The sequence below is a fragment of the Salminus brasiliensis genome, chromosome 16 (assembly GCF_030463535.1).
Source record: "Salminus brasiliensis chromosome 16, fSalBra1.hap2, whole genome shotgun sequence".
NCBI classification, from domain to species: Eukaryota; Metazoa; Chordata; class Actinopteri; order Characiformes; family Bryconidae; genus Salminus; species Salminus brasiliensis.
The window spans coordinates 3,661,701-3,676,512 of record NC_132893.1 but is presented as its reverse complement, the minus strand read 5'-3'; the positions used below and the strand labels follow the sequence as shown (position 1 = coordinate 3,676,512).

Below are 14,812 nucleotides of genomic sequence, written 5' to 3'. Positions count from 1 at the left end.
GTGCTCAGATTTTTTTGCCCCGTAATTTTTTTTAATATTATTTATCCATCTTGGACTTAAAATAGATGAAAAAATGTCTGAAAAAAAATATCCTTATATAAAATATATTTATTTGTTTCAGTGCAAAGCTATGGTATGCTATACTACTGGCTCCTGTGAGCCACCGAGATGCCATAGACCAGCAAATTAAGGCGGGGCTTATTATTTCCCCCTCCCACACACGCCCTCCATAACAAGAAAACAATGTACTTCATACTGAGGTAAAATAACAGGGTGGTAAACAGGGTTGTAAAACTGCACCTGAGCACCCCCCCCCCAAACCCAACCAACCTCACATACTATTTATACTTCAGAGAAACACCTTAAAACACTCAGTGGCTGCACTGTACATCACTTGTGCCCTAGTGCCCTACGTAGGGAGCAAGGCTTAGAGAGGGCGTTGAGACGTTGCCTACTGCTTCCCCCAAAACCTCACCCTGCTTTTTAGGTAGCCTACGGCTACGGTTAACCTCACCTGTCCTAAGCCTGCTGTGTTCTGATTGGCCGGAGCCCCGAGTCCGTTACTAGGGAGACCGAAGCCCCGCCCTCCAGCGGAGCGAGACCCTCCCTTTCGCTCCCATCATGGCTCCTACGGCGGACAGGCTCGGGTACTGGGGGAGACCGACCTCCACGCTGGACTGGTGCGAAGAGAACTATGTCGTCTCGTTTTACATCGCCGAGTTCTGTAAGTAAAGCCGGTGCCGGACGGGGCAGCGGCGAGTCGGGCCGGTTTCCGTCCGTTTTAGCGCCGTGATTGGGCATGTTGTGTAGCGAGAGAGGCCGGCCGCTATCGCCTGACCCCCACTACAAGGTTCCGAGCCTCGGCAACCGCCCGCGAATCTGCTCGGGTGACCCAGAAGAGGCGCGTTAACGCCGGGGAGGGGCTGTTGGGTCCTGCCGGGTTTGCCGTGGAGCGGTTTAGGCTGTTACACGGACGTTACACGCTACGACGCGCGTTCACGCACGCTGACGTCAGGCGTTCATGAGGCGCGGGGGCGCGCGGGCGCGTGGGCGCGTTCATGGTGTGATTGATGTAGCTAGCTAAGGTTAGTTATATAGCTAGCTAGCTACATCTTCTACACCCACCGGCCACATCATTAAACCACCTCCTTGTTTCCACCTCCACCTACCATATAGGAGCACCCTGTAGTTAGCTAGCTAGCTAGCTATATAATTATTATTATTATAGTTATTATCCTTGTTATTGTTAATGGTCAGGACCCCACAGGACTGACCACCGTAGTATTTGGGTGGTGCTGGGTCAGGATTGGGTCGGTTAGTGTGTGTCGCGCTGGGGGTGATAGTGGATCTGACACGGCAGTGCTGCTGGAGTGTTTAAACACTATGTCTGCCCACTCACTGTCCACCCTATTAGACACTCGACCTAGAGGTCAAGTCCGAGAAGATCGAAGCTCTCTTCCAGCTCATGGAGCGAATCTGATTCCTGGAAGGTCCCGGTGATTGATTGTGAGTTATTAGACACTTTACAGCCCAGTGGAGGCCCAACCCTTAGTCAACATCGGCGACCCCACCTCAGATAGATCCGTCTTAATGGTTACCGTGCTATTGGCTCTGGTGTCCGGGCATGGTGTTGACTCAACCAGTAGCTGGAAAACCCAGAGCACTGACCACCACGTAAGCCCGGGAGACAAAAGACATATGTACTGGGTTCACAGTCCAGCCAGTCCAACCATTGCGGATGTGGTGCCGAGGAGGCCAGATGAATCTACAGTGCTTGGGAAGGTCGGCTGAAGGGGAATGTATATTGGAATGCGTATGTCCAGAGTCTTAATGTGGAACAGGCTGTAACTAATGCTGACGTGTGTGTAAACCCCTGTTCTGTATATACGAATGTGGCTCACGGGGAACGTGATGGTGTGGACGTTACTCAAATGTGACTTGTTTACTGTTTTTGGCCCTTTTTAGGGAACACGGTCAGTAACCTGATCATGATCCTCCCTCCCATTTATGGAGCCCTGCAGACATATAAAGATGGGCTTGAGGTCCGCTACGTGTGGTCATTTTTAGGACTGGCAGGTAAGCGTGGACAGAGCTCTCGAGCGCAGTCTACAGATTGTATTAGTATTAGTGTTTTGTTTGTATACTCAAATGTGTCAAATGTATGTGGACACCCCTTCTAATGAATGCATTCAGCTATGTTAAGTTGCACCCATTGTTGACACAGATGTGCAAATGCCCATATATGCAGCTTGTATGTTTCCTAGTTCCTCTACAGTGGAACTGAACTCCAGATTCAAGATTGGGATATGTTGGGGGGGGGGTTGGGGATAGAGAGGGGGATGGTGATCATCCAACATCAGACCCTCCCAGCAATGCTCCAGTAGAAATCCTAGTAGAAAGCCGCTTTCCTAGAGAACAGTAGTAGAGTAGAGTAGAGACAGTCACTCCAACAAAGTAGGAGAAACTCATGAATGAGAAGAAACAATGAATGAGCTGGTGTCCCAATAAATTTGTCCATACAGTGTATTTATTGACACATAAATCACTACATGGCAAAAATGAATACACACTATAGCCAATAGACTGGGACATGAGCCCAAGGTCACCATAACCAATGGCAAGCCATGCTGGAGGGGTACAAAGCCCCCCGCCCCAGCATTGGCCTGTGGAGTGATGAAGCTTCATCCATATCTTTTTGGGAGGAGCTGGAGTGCTAGAATTGATCTTCCAACATCAGTGAAGCTGAATGCCATCAGATCCTCGTCATAGCTCCTGTTCCAACCTTTTCTCCTTTCAGCCTTGATTTCAGAAGAAAAGCTGAATAAGCAGGTGTCCACAAATTTTTGGCCATATAGCGTAAATTGGCATGTGATCCACATGTGCTGATTCAAGTTCATTTCAGTCTCTAATTTTAATCAGGTCATCAAGATTAATCAAGTGAAATTTAATTAGATGTTGATGTTAAAGAGATGCTTAGAGATGGGACGATACCCCAATTCATTTCCGATACCAATACCGATACTTAAATGTAAATTTTCGGCCAATACTGATATATATATATTTTAAATTAAATTAATACATTTTACTTTACTTAACACCCTCTACCACCCCATTGGTTCCTTTGCACCCCTGTCGGATATCCAGACACTTTCTGTAGCTGGTAGTGGATCAGTGCCATCTCTATGTACACCACTGTGTGCATGTATGATCAGAGAGTAGGGTAGGATTTGTGTTGCACCTGTGCCTTTTCTTTTATGCTGTCACTGTTATTGATATAGCTGTTGGCCTTGGTTCTTGGTGCTTCCACATGACACTGCAGTACGAGATGCAGGTGAGTCCACCTTCCTCTGTCTCGTTTGCATGCACTGAACACTCTGTCTGAAGACCCAGACCCTCAAGCATCCTCTTTTTGATCTGATCTGTTTAGTTAAGATGGTGAATAATACTTAATCAGAGCTGTTAGCAGCCGTGTACGATGAATGTTTGTACTCTTGCCTTGAGCATGTCCCCTTTCTGTCTTCTCTTCATAGTTGCTAGATGAGTTGCCGATGATCTACAGCTGCTGTGTCTTCGTTTACTGTTTGTAAGTGGAATTCTTTGACTCTTACCAACGATGATGATGATTATTATTATAATTTTTTCTTACCAATCTAGATCGAAGCTCCTTATACTGTTCTTTAAGACAAGAATGGGTCAGTGGATTTATCAGTGACCCGCCTTCTTTAGTTGGACTGAGTTGCAAAACATTCAGCAGTACAGCTTCATCGTTTATTAGGGGAAACGGCCAAACTGGGACTGAAACAAACGACTGTCTGCTCAGCAAGGCAGCTCAGCAGCGATCCATCCCAATGACCAAAGAACCAATAATCCAGTTGGACCATCCATGGAGGGTACTCAACTCCTTTAGTTGGACTGAGTGGTAAAACACTTTGCGGTAGGGCTTCAGCGTTTATTAGGTAACACAGCAGCTGGACTCGACAGTGGTCCCGCCAAATGACCAAAGAACCAACAGTCCATGGACAGTGATGTGTAGCCAAGAACGTCCAGCTAACTGAGGCTCAAATCACACCTGTATAGAGTAGGCAGCCTCATATCTGAGAGCACAGAGTCAAGTGAATGGCCTTAGGAGTGTTTTCCACTGTTTCATCTGGCTCATCCAGGTTTGCTAGCTTTCCCTTTTAATCGAACTTAGCATGTCGCTAAATTCACAGCTGGGCTTGTTTCTCTCCCACCTGTTTTCAGAGCGTGACTTCACCAAACGGTGGAATCCCACATTCCAGAATTTGTCCGGATTCCAGAATTGCAGAATTGCAACCTGTTAGCTTCTCTTCTCTTTAGCTTGCAGCAGTCTGTAGAAGGAGAGCTCTGAATTCCTGCTGAATCTATTTGTACAGTCAGTCGCACAACAGCTCTTTCCCATTTTTGGCTTGAGCAGCATTCACACTGAACAGCCACTCGGTGGGCATGGCCGAAGTAAATCCACCACCTGTGATGTCACGTGCATACCCTGTATATACTGAACAGTGCTGTTGATAATTTCATAGGCACTTAATCTGCAGTTCCAGTAGAAAGTGTATCAAAATAAGAGTTCAAGTCAGTGTTATACCTTTTAAACATCAGTATCGTTGTTGTTGTTGGGCAAAAGCAAATTCTCAGAAGAAGAAAGTCAGTGATTCATTTTGGAGTAATTCTATTGGTCCGTTCATCATTAAAATTCCACCACAGTATAAAGAACAATCATCATACTGATCAAATTCTGTCAGAAATGGTCTAAAATACAAGTTATTTTGTGTGACACAAATCAGCCATAACATTATCATCAAGGGGTGCATTAATAATAATGTATGCATGACTTTGCATTGTTCTCATATTGCTCTCGATTCCTGTTTATGATTCCACTTTCTCATCCTCTCCTGAGCCGAGCTGTCAGTGCTGTAACCTGATCTACTGCATTTCTTGTATTACAGATATGAGTGCTTCAAGCAAGAAAATGCCATTAACTATTTCCCCATCGCACTTCTCCTTTTCTTCAGTGTTATTGTGACCGTGGTAAGTCTTGCAAGGTTACTCATGTTACAGTGGTGGGCCAATGTAGTGTTAGGAGTCTTGCCCAAGGACTCTAAATGGGTTAGCGCAGGATAGTCACCTAGGCTGGGAATCAAACCCCAGTCTCCCACATAGTGTGGTAGCTTAATGGCAGGTACTGGTGTTATCCGTTGCACCATACCAACCACTGTTATGGTACCATGCTTGACACTATATGTGAATTCATATATATATATTAGTGGTGGCAATTATTAACTTATTATAAGTTTAATCACATTAATTACAACAATATTTTGTGATTAATTCTAATTATTCACAAGTTAAAATGCTAGCTAGCACCTTCTTGAATTTTTGAGCTGGAGAGCAAATAAATGAGGTTTATTTTTCTTAGAACTTCTCTGCGTAGTGTAGAGAACGTTAGCCTCGAACAGGACGAAGCTCGGACACCGAAGCTTTGATAGAGAAAATGCTTCACCAACTTTTAAGAGATAAATGGACGATCAGTCATCGGGCTGGGTTAAGCTACGAGCTAAGAAAGGAGCAGCTGTGTGTGTGAGTGTGTATGAGAATTAGAGTTAGTTATGAGATTTAATCCATATTTCAGCATAAATACAGTGTAATTTACCCTCAGAGCTCAACAGTAGCGACACTGTATTTACCTACACATACTTCACCAGGCTCTGTAAAGAGAGAGACTTACAGGAGAAAGTCGGGGCCAAACTTAGTAAGGCGATTCATTTGAATTAAAAGTATGCAGATGAATTGTGATTTAGAGATATTTAGATATGAATTTCAGCGTTGAACTGTAATAGGAAGCCACCATTGCAACACATTAAAAAGTGTGTGAAATTTCTTCACTCCTAGATATTCCACCATCAACCTTGAGCATGTTTAAACATCCTGTTTAATAAAAAGGCAATAAAGAGAGATTGGAAAATGGGCATGTAAAATAATTCCTAGCTTATATACCTATACAAACATCATAAATGGACCTTGGGGGATTAACTAAACTACAGGACAGTTGCAGAACATGGGCCCTATAGGCCCTCAGTGTTTCCTGGATTCACTGTCTGCCATACCCTTTCCAGTCTGCCCAGATGTAGAGATACTGCGTCTCAGACATGTTTCTGTTATCTTTCACGTAGGTGTACCTGCTGTGGAAGGAGCCAGTGTTTCATCAGGTGAGAACTGAAGTCTGCGTCACTTGATCATTAGCACTACAGCAACACGTGCGGCCGCTTTACGGCAGGGTCGAACGAGCTCATTCCACAACAAGGCTATTTGCTACCGAAGAGGAGGTTCAGGATCAGTAGTACCAACATACGATAGGCTGGAACGTTCCAGAAGCACCATACAGTTCTTAATGCATGTTCCTCACACCAGGCCAGGCCTGACCAGGGAGGTTGTGCGTAAACAGAAGACAAAGCAGGAGCTGATGATGTTGTGGAGCCGGTTCTATTTGCAGGCATGAGGGCAGAAGCTTCCCCCGCTCATGCTGATGTGGGAGGCTGATATCTGAGAGCGGTCGCGTTGTTAGCCTTGAGTTACATGCATTGCACCTATAGCAACTAAGCAGAGCAAATTCAACCCACAGTCATTCCCATAGTGCGGGTCAAAGCCCTAGATCTAAACTGCTGGGCCCTTTGTTTTTCTCCAGGTCATGTACGGCGTGCTGGTGGCATGCTTAGTGATCCGGTCCGTTTTCATAGTCACATGGTAAGTGAATATGGTCGATTTTGCAAATGTAAAACTGGTTGTAAAGTCATTAGGAGATGAAAATAGTACAGAAGAGCATCCGCCCATGCTCATCAGAGAGATGTTTGAGGACACCCCTTCTAATGAATGCATTCAGCCACTTTTAAGATGCACCCATTGCTGACACGAATGCTAATGCATACACACAACTTGTCTAGTTCCTGTAGAGAAGTACTAGCACTCAAGGCTAAGCTAAGCTTCCACTACTCAGCAGTTCTTCAGTGTTTTGTTGGGACGGGGTGTGCGGCTCTGTGCTCTCTGTATTTTATTTTTATTTTCATTTTTACATATATTTTTATATATTTATGTATATTTTATTTATTTAAGTACTGCTGTCTGGGTAAAACTGGGTCCTTGGGTACCACAATTTCGTTCCACCCCATGTACCACATGTGATGCGAATGACAATAAAGTCTCCTTGAATCCCTTGAATCCCTTGAATCTTAACAGTATCATATTCTCAGCTATTTTTTATTATAATTTTTTACTTTTTACTTATGTACTTATGTTTATGGTAGGCAAGTCTGCTAACATTAGCGTGGAGGCTTCCAGTCCAGCCCCCCCGTCAAGCCAAATCAGTCTAGTGTAACTGCAAGTGTGGCTAAATTGATTAATTAATTGATTGATTGATTGTAACCTGATCTCTTTGATCTAGGGTGTATCCGTGGCTGAGAGGACTCGGCTACACGTCATTAAGCGTCTTCCTGTTAGGATTTATTTTATGGAACATTGATAATATATTCTGTGACTCTTTAAGGTAAGAGAAGCTTCTGATCCTGATTTATTTTATTTATTATTATTATTATTATTATTTATTTATTTATTTAATTTTTTTTTTTTTACAGTTTAGCAATCGATCACAGTGTGCAGTTAACCGAGGGGGAATGTGTGTGTGTGTGTGTGTGTGTCTGTGTGTGTGTCTGTCTGTTTAATAGGGCCACACGACAGAGCCTTCCACCTGTAGTCGGAGCAGTGACACAACTCCATGCGTGGTGGCATATTCTAACTGGCCTCGGCTCTTACCTCCACATCCTTCTCAGGTACTCCTCGGCCCACTTGACTCAGCCGTCGGTGCTGTCGCACAAAACCCTTGTATTTCCATTTTCAGTTGTTCAATAGAAATGCTCATTTTTTTACATTGACTTCCATTCAAAGTTAAGAAAGCTTTTCCATCATTTGTGAAGTTGCTAGTTTCTGAGTGATGGGAATCATAGACTGCTGTGTTTATTATGATAAGGCTTTATTGATTTTCATATTTACAAATGTCTTCCAAACACTTCACCCTGTTTCATCTACAGCCTCCAGATTCGCTCAACTTACCTCAAGTATAGACCGAAAGTAAAGGTGGGTACTACCTCATTCATTCTCTCACCCTTCGCTGAAAGGCTTCGGTGTCCTGACCTACACTGTTAGCTTTTAACCTCCGGTCAGCAGTTCCCTCTTCTCTGGTGCGGCTAACATTTCATTTTTAGCTTTTTTAGTTTCACTTTAGCTTTAAGCCTCCAGTTAGCCAATCTCCTTTCTCCGGTCCATTTAACGTTATCTTTTAGCTCCTGGTCAGCCATTGTCCTTTTTCTGGTGCGGCCAGTGTTTATTTTTTGTCTCTGGCCAGCTGTTTTTCATCCGGATAGGATTATCTTTTAAGGTCAGCCCTTGTCCATTTAGTATTAGCTTTTAGCCGCCAGTTAGTCATAGTCCTTTCTCTGGCACAACTAGCATTAGCGTTCAGCTTCTGGTCAGCCGTTCCTTTTTCTCTGGTTAGGCTAGTGTTTATTTTTTGCCTCTGCTCTGGTGCGGCTAGATTTAGCCGTTAAGCCCTTGGTCAGGCATTGTCATTTTTCTGGTCTGTTTAGTTTTGGCTATAAGCCTCCAGTTAGCCATTCTCCCATCTCAGGTGCAACTAACATTAGTGCTAGCTTGTAGCCTCTGGCCAGCAATTCTTCTTTCTCTCGTTCACCTAGCGTTTGGGGCTTTAGCATCTTCTGCCCCGTTTCCATATTCTCTTGAAGCAGGCATTGCATTTAACCAGAGCTCTCATTTTCAATCATGTCAAGGTAATGTTTTCTAGTTTTCTATTATAGAGCTCCTTTAACATGAGAATTATCGGGATTGATGAAGTACAGCAGTCAGAAAAGCTCTCTTTGATGAGTGAAATATGTTAACCATGTTTTGCCATGTTTCTCCTCGAAGTCACGCCATGTTTTATTGGGTTACAGTTTCTATGTGGCGTTTGGCCCGTGCTGCACATCGAGTCCCAGAAGACAAGTTGAAAGGACAAAAAGGGGACGAAGATGGCAGCCAACCACAGACCTCGGAAACTACGAGGTCCAGCCAGTTGCCTCCAGCGGAACCTGGACGTGACCAGCAGCTGGACATTTGGTCCTCCCATCCCCATGTCCCCCCTGCTTCCGTTTGCCAAGTGTAGTTTGGAGAGAGTTTGCCTGCTGTGGCGAGAGAGAGAGGGTCTGTTTTCCTTTGTTTTATTCCCAGGTAGATCAGAGCTTTGCGCTAGGCGTGTAGGGAGACGGCACAGTGTTTGTTTTGCACACGGTAGACTTGCATTAACAGCGTTAAATTAAGGTTTTGATTATGGTCAAATTGGGCGATCTGGTGAAAGTGGGAAATTTAGGTCCTCTATGTAGGAGTGATGTAAAAACATTTAATTATATGTTAGATATTAATCATCTAATCATAATCAGCCTCATCATGATTGTTTCTCGTTATTTACATATTTCAGCTAAATTCTCATCGTGATTTTAGTTATTTTTCGTGCTGTAGAGAACTTGCCTTTAATTTTTTTAAACAGAAAGGGTGTTTTAATCAGAATCAAAGGGATAATTTTTTTAAATTAGATAGTTTTTTTTAATTGGACAATACTGTCAAATAGTATTAGCCTTTTTTTTCTGTTGGATCCTCATTAAGTGAGTGAACGCAGTAATTGTGTGAAATGTTACAGAATAGTACTGTAAAATTGGTGGGTTTTGTTTGTTGAATATTGCAAAAGGAATTCTGCAGATTTTCAAAAAATATTTTCTGTAATTAAATCACTGAGATATAAATGAGGTCATTCAGATGGGGTTTGGTCTGAAACACTGTCACAAGGCCTCTAAAAGCTCCCTCGCAGTCTGTTGCTACACCAAATAGTTATGAATAGGGGTTGTAATACCTGAGGCATTTCTTACAGTCGTTTGACAAAAAAAGCTTTTGGCCTGAATGGTTTTACTTTTATTATTTTTGATTAAATAAATCCATTCAGGTGAAGCCAAATAGCCAACGATTTACTTTGTATTTAAGATTTTACTCCTTATTTGGTTCTGCCAATAACCCCCCCCCTCTTTCGTAGCTCCCCCTAGTAATGCTCCAGACACTGGGAGGGTAAGGCCTGATTACGTCTCCTCCAAAACATTCAAATCCAGCCATTGCCTCCTTTCAAACTGTTGCCAATGCAGCAGAAGGAAAGTGCCAGGTCCTGACTAAGGGACGTCTGGGCTGGCCGACATAGCTTCAGTGAGGGGAGTGATGAGGGGTGAGAGCGCCATCTACCTACATGGAGAGAGCATGGCTCGGGATTCAGACTCCCCACACCCGGGTCACGATGGCAGCGCATTAGACCGCTGAGGTACTCTTTACCAGCCCCATTTACCACCTATTTTATGTATGTGCATCTCATACCGCATGACCCCTGTGAATTCTCTGGAAAAATACCAGCTCTAGTCACACTTAAGCTCACCTGGACAGTACCTAGACTTTGTACTTGGGTGCTGGCTAGATAATGTCCAGTACGAATGATTCAGATTCGTGTTCATACATAGAGCTTTTCTAGGTCATGTCCAAATTTCTAGGTCACCATGCATGTCTGAAAGGGGCTTAAGTCACACCCAACCTACTCTGAATGACCGTTTATGCAATCGTTTTGAAAAATGGGCGGAATTCCTTATTGATGATGTTTTAGCCTCTGTGTCTCTAATATGTAACGATCATGAATTAGCTTTTTTATTATTTATTTATGAACAAAAGTGGCTCCTTTGATGAAGAAATACAGACGTTTTTATATAGCAAGGCAGTATTCTATGTTGGAATAGCGTACAGTATGGTTAAATGCCACTGAAGAAGTGAGAGGAGCTCCATTCCTCATTACTTCACCATCCACACTTCAACACTATCGTTGGCTAGTGGAGGTATCCTTTCTGGACTCTGACTAGGATTCAACTGGATTACCAGACCTGCGTCTTCCGTATATGGCTAACAGCCACCGCCGTTCATCATCAGACCAACATTTCAACATGTGACAAGCTGTATGTTCTGCTTGTCAATCCTTTACGTTGTTTATGTATGTAAGCTTGGGGAAAAGTACAAAAAACATAGTGCATCATGGTAGCGTTTTTTGGGTTCTTTTTGGTGGATTCATCTCCAGCTAACTGAAGCAGCATACTCCACATGCATGAGTGTGGCCGGTTTATTAGAAACACCTAAACTTCTAGCTGCGCTCATTGGCCATTTAATCAGAAACACTGACCATATACCAGGTGCACTAGGTTTACAGTAACAGTGCTGTAATTCCAGACATGATACTAGAGGAGGTCCACCACCCAGATATCTCCAGCCTAGAGGGGTGCTGTGGTCAGAGACTTTACCATCAATGAAGGGGATGGTTAACACACACACTGTGCTGCACCAACAGAAGGGCTACAGGACATCACTATGGTGTCCTTTGAGACCTTCAGTGACCCAGTGTGTTCAGCAATCTGTCTGGTTGTGGTGGGACGGTGTGCTCTGGTAGCTTTTCCAAGATGGTTGGAGGATGGTTGGATAGCCTGTGGGAGGTGACATTTTTACAGCGCTGGATTTGTTGGAAGGTGGTGTTGATGGTGGGAGGAGAGACCCATGTGATCTTCTTAGCTGTCCTCACAGTGCTGAAATAGTTACTCACCACTTCAGACACCAGAAGCTGGAGTCCTGATGGTTTTTGATGAAATATGCAGGTCTAGGACATTGGTTCCCAACCCTGCTCCTGGAGGACCACCTGCCCTGCACAGTGCATTCCTGCTCTGACTTACTACCCTCAACTCAGGATGGGCTTGTTCGGGTGTGTTGGAAGCTGGTGAGTGGGAAACACTGTAAAAATGTGCAGGGGGTTCTCCTGGACCAGGGTTAGGGACCACAGTTGTACACTGGTAAAAATCCAAGATCCTTGAGGAACTTTTGAAGGTTAAGGTGCTTCGAGGAATTTCCTCAAAGGTTCCTCAAAGCCTGTTAAGACGTGAAAAGGTTCCTCCACAGTTTCCTCAAGGACTGACCATAACAGTAAACATCGTGATACTGCCCAGCCTTAATGGGAGGTGTTTCTAATAATCCCTCAGCACGGTGTACAGTATTTGTAGTTATTCTTGCTTTAGTATCAACATTTTTGGAGAATAGCACAAGGCCTTAGAAGCACTGCACAGCCAATGCTTACGCTGATAATACTGGACCCCCATACATCATACCTCCCATGCTTGAAATCGTGCTCAATTGGGGTCATCTGCCAGTGACTGCACCAGTTGCATCAGTTCACCAGAAGATCAATTTATGAAGCACAGTTCTAGAGGAACGCAACGTAGAACCTATTCTGACTAACTTGCTGCTTTGGATAGACTGGGGTTTATCAGATGAACGGCTAATATTGAGGGTGCCTTAGTGTTTTTTTCCCCCCCCTCCTTGTCCTGGTGGTATATTCCATGTTGCCTTGATGCCCCTCATATCTCTCATCTCAGATTAGCTTTCCTGTGCATCATCCTCGTCCTCATCCTCATCCTCATCGCGTACAAGTCAAGTGATAAGCTGTTACTCTTATGTGCCAATATACTGTATTAGGCAAAAAGAGCTACAGAGAAAGGAACTTGCTGAAGCTACTGCCAAACCCATGGACCATGTAATCCGCCGTGAGCATTTGTGAAGAATAGGCAGGAATCCCTTCATCTGTCAGACAGAGGCTGGTTTCTGAACAGCGCTCGTCTGTCATGAGTGTGGCGAAACCACACCGCGAGTTCCTGCTCTGACCCGTGGTGTGTTTGGTTTTGTTAAGCTACTGTATGTTCAGTCATTTCATAACGGTGTTGTGGAATTAAAGTCTGTGTGATTGGAACAAGCGCGGCAGTGCCTTTCCTGTTTGTCCTGATATGACCTTCTGCTGTTCACCTTAAACTGCAGGGAGTTAGGAAATAATAACAGCCTCTGATCATGCAGGCCCACGATTTCCCCAGTTTTTATCAACTTTGTTTTGTATTTTTAATATAAATTTAATTTTTTTCTGTTCAAACTCCCATCATGTCTGTAAATCTGCCCTTTACCCAAGAACCAGTCACTGAAATTAATATATATATATATATTTTTAGATCCTATTTTTGCTGCAGTGATGAGTGCCTTATTTTCTTCCAGTGTGAATTCATTATTTAAGTAAAAAAAACCTAATATATATGTATATATATTATTATGATGACTATTATTATGATCATTATGATGACAGAGGATAAAATAATTTTTGATGAAAAGGGTAATAATTTTATTTTTTAAATAAAAAAGTTAATATTTTAGTAAAACAAGTAATATAGATAAACGTTTTCTAACATCTAAATCTGAAAAAAAAATTAGAATATACTATTACTATAATACTAATCTGCTTAAAAATATATATAAAAATATTTTTAAAAATATAATTATTTTGATAAAACAGGTACCATATTGAGAAAATAATTTAGATAAGAATATGATGAAAATATGTAATTAAAATTTATAATTTAATATATAATAATATATAAATATAATTATTTTAAATAACTGGTACAATATTGAGAAAGGAAGCCTTTAAAATAATACATCAAAAACAAATATAACAGACAAAAATGTTAAGAATGTATTTTTAAGGAAATTAAAGTTTTATATTATAATATTTTCTCAATGGGTAAAAATATTGAGAAAATGTGATTATATTATTTTTTAGTCATTATTTTATAGAACTTCTTTACAGTGGAGCCAAATAAATGATGCTATTTTTCCAGACAGCAGCAGGATGAAGAGTCGAGGGAGTGGACACTGTATTTTTGGAAGGTGGTGTTGATGGTGGGAAGACAGACCCCTGTGGTCTTCTCAGCTGTCCTCACAATCTGCTGTAGGGTGCTGCAGTGAGACAGTACTGGACAGTGAGACCGGACACCTTCCATTGATCCTCTAGCAGAGAAAAGTTAGTTAGTTTTAATTAAGAACTTTCAACATATGAGTCTTTAATAATCTACACATTCTAACAAGAACCTAAGGATGGAAATGGGCCCGGAAAAAATCCCAATGTCATGTAAATAGCAAATATTCCTATTTCATGTTTGGACAGAAGGGGTCAGTATTGTGCAGTATTGTATTTTCCAAGCATTTCTCCAGTACACACTAACCAGCCACAACATTAAAACCACTGACAAGTGAAGGGACCTCCTAAACATCAGGCAGGTTTTATGGTGTATTTTATGCAGTGGTCAGTTCCTTCCTAAGTGCTTCAAGGAAGAACAACCAGACACCCAGGTTTCACTGACATGATGCATGGAGGCCCCAGCTCACAACTTACAGCGCTTACAGGGTCTCCTGCTAGTGTCCTGGTGCCAGATACCACAGAACCTGGTTTGGAGAGCTGCTTTGACGAAATGATTTAGACATACACAATACACTACTTGGACAAAAGTATTGGGACACCTGCTCATTCATCAAAATCAAGGGATAAGAAGAGTTTTTTCCTGCTTTTCTTGGAGTAACTGTCTCTACTGTCCAAGGAAGATGGTTTTCTACTAGAATTTGGATTTGACTGCATTCAGTGACAAGTGTGTTACTGAGGTCAGGATCTTGATCACCACCTCACCTCATCCCCAAAATATTGGATGGAGCTCCAACCATCATTTCAGAGAACACAGTTCCACTGCTCCACAGCTTATCTGCTGCAGAGAGGCCTATTCTATTGGCAGTGACAGGGTCATGGACACCCAGGTTTCAA

General features: G+C 42.8%; 1 protein-coding gene across 2 annotated transcripts; it reads left to right on the top strand.

The window, feature by feature from the left end:
* Window positions 1–595: 595 nt before the first annotated feature.
* On the top strand, window positions 596–12,928 carry acer3 (alkaline ceramidase 3). 2 transcript variants are annotated; one of them, XM_072659010.1, is made up of 11 exons: window positions 596–724; window positions 1,966–2,076; window positions 3,279–3,331; window positions 3,531–3,583; window positions 4,968–5,049; window positions 6,192–6,227; window positions 6,704–6,762; window positions 7,457–7,558; window positions 7,737–7,841; window positions 8,100–8,145; window positions 9,018–12,928. In XM_072659010.1, the coding sequence occupies exons 1-11, from the start codon at window positions 622–624 to the stop codon at window positions 9,069–9,071; spliced, it is 804 nt and encodes a 267-aa protein (XP_072515111.1). In that variant the 5' UTR covers window positions 596–621; the 3' UTR covers window positions 9,072–12,928. The 2 variants fall into 2 exon arrangements, with proteins under 2 accessions (XP_072515111.1, XP_072515112.1); XM_072659011.1 differs by lacking the exon at window positions 596–724 and having other exon boundaries at window positions 2,007–2,076; window positions 3,320–3,331.
* The last annotated feature ends 1,884 nt before the right edge of the window (window positions 12,929–14,812 follow it).

Excerpts from the sequence above, each read along its gene's own strand:
- acer3 (XM_072659010.1), top strand. The coding sequence starts at position 622 with ATGGCTCCTACGGCGGACAGGCTCGGGTACTGGGGGAGACCGACCTCC. Across the intron at positions 3,332-3,530 it reads CACTGCAGTACGAGATGCAG|TTGCTAGATGAGTTGCCGAT; the intron begins GTGAGTCCACCT and ends TTCTCTTCATAG. Across the intron at positions 7,842-8,099 it reads TACCTCCACATCCTTCTCAG|CCTCCAGATTCGCTCAACTT; the intron begins GTACTCCTCGGC and ends TTTCATCTACAG.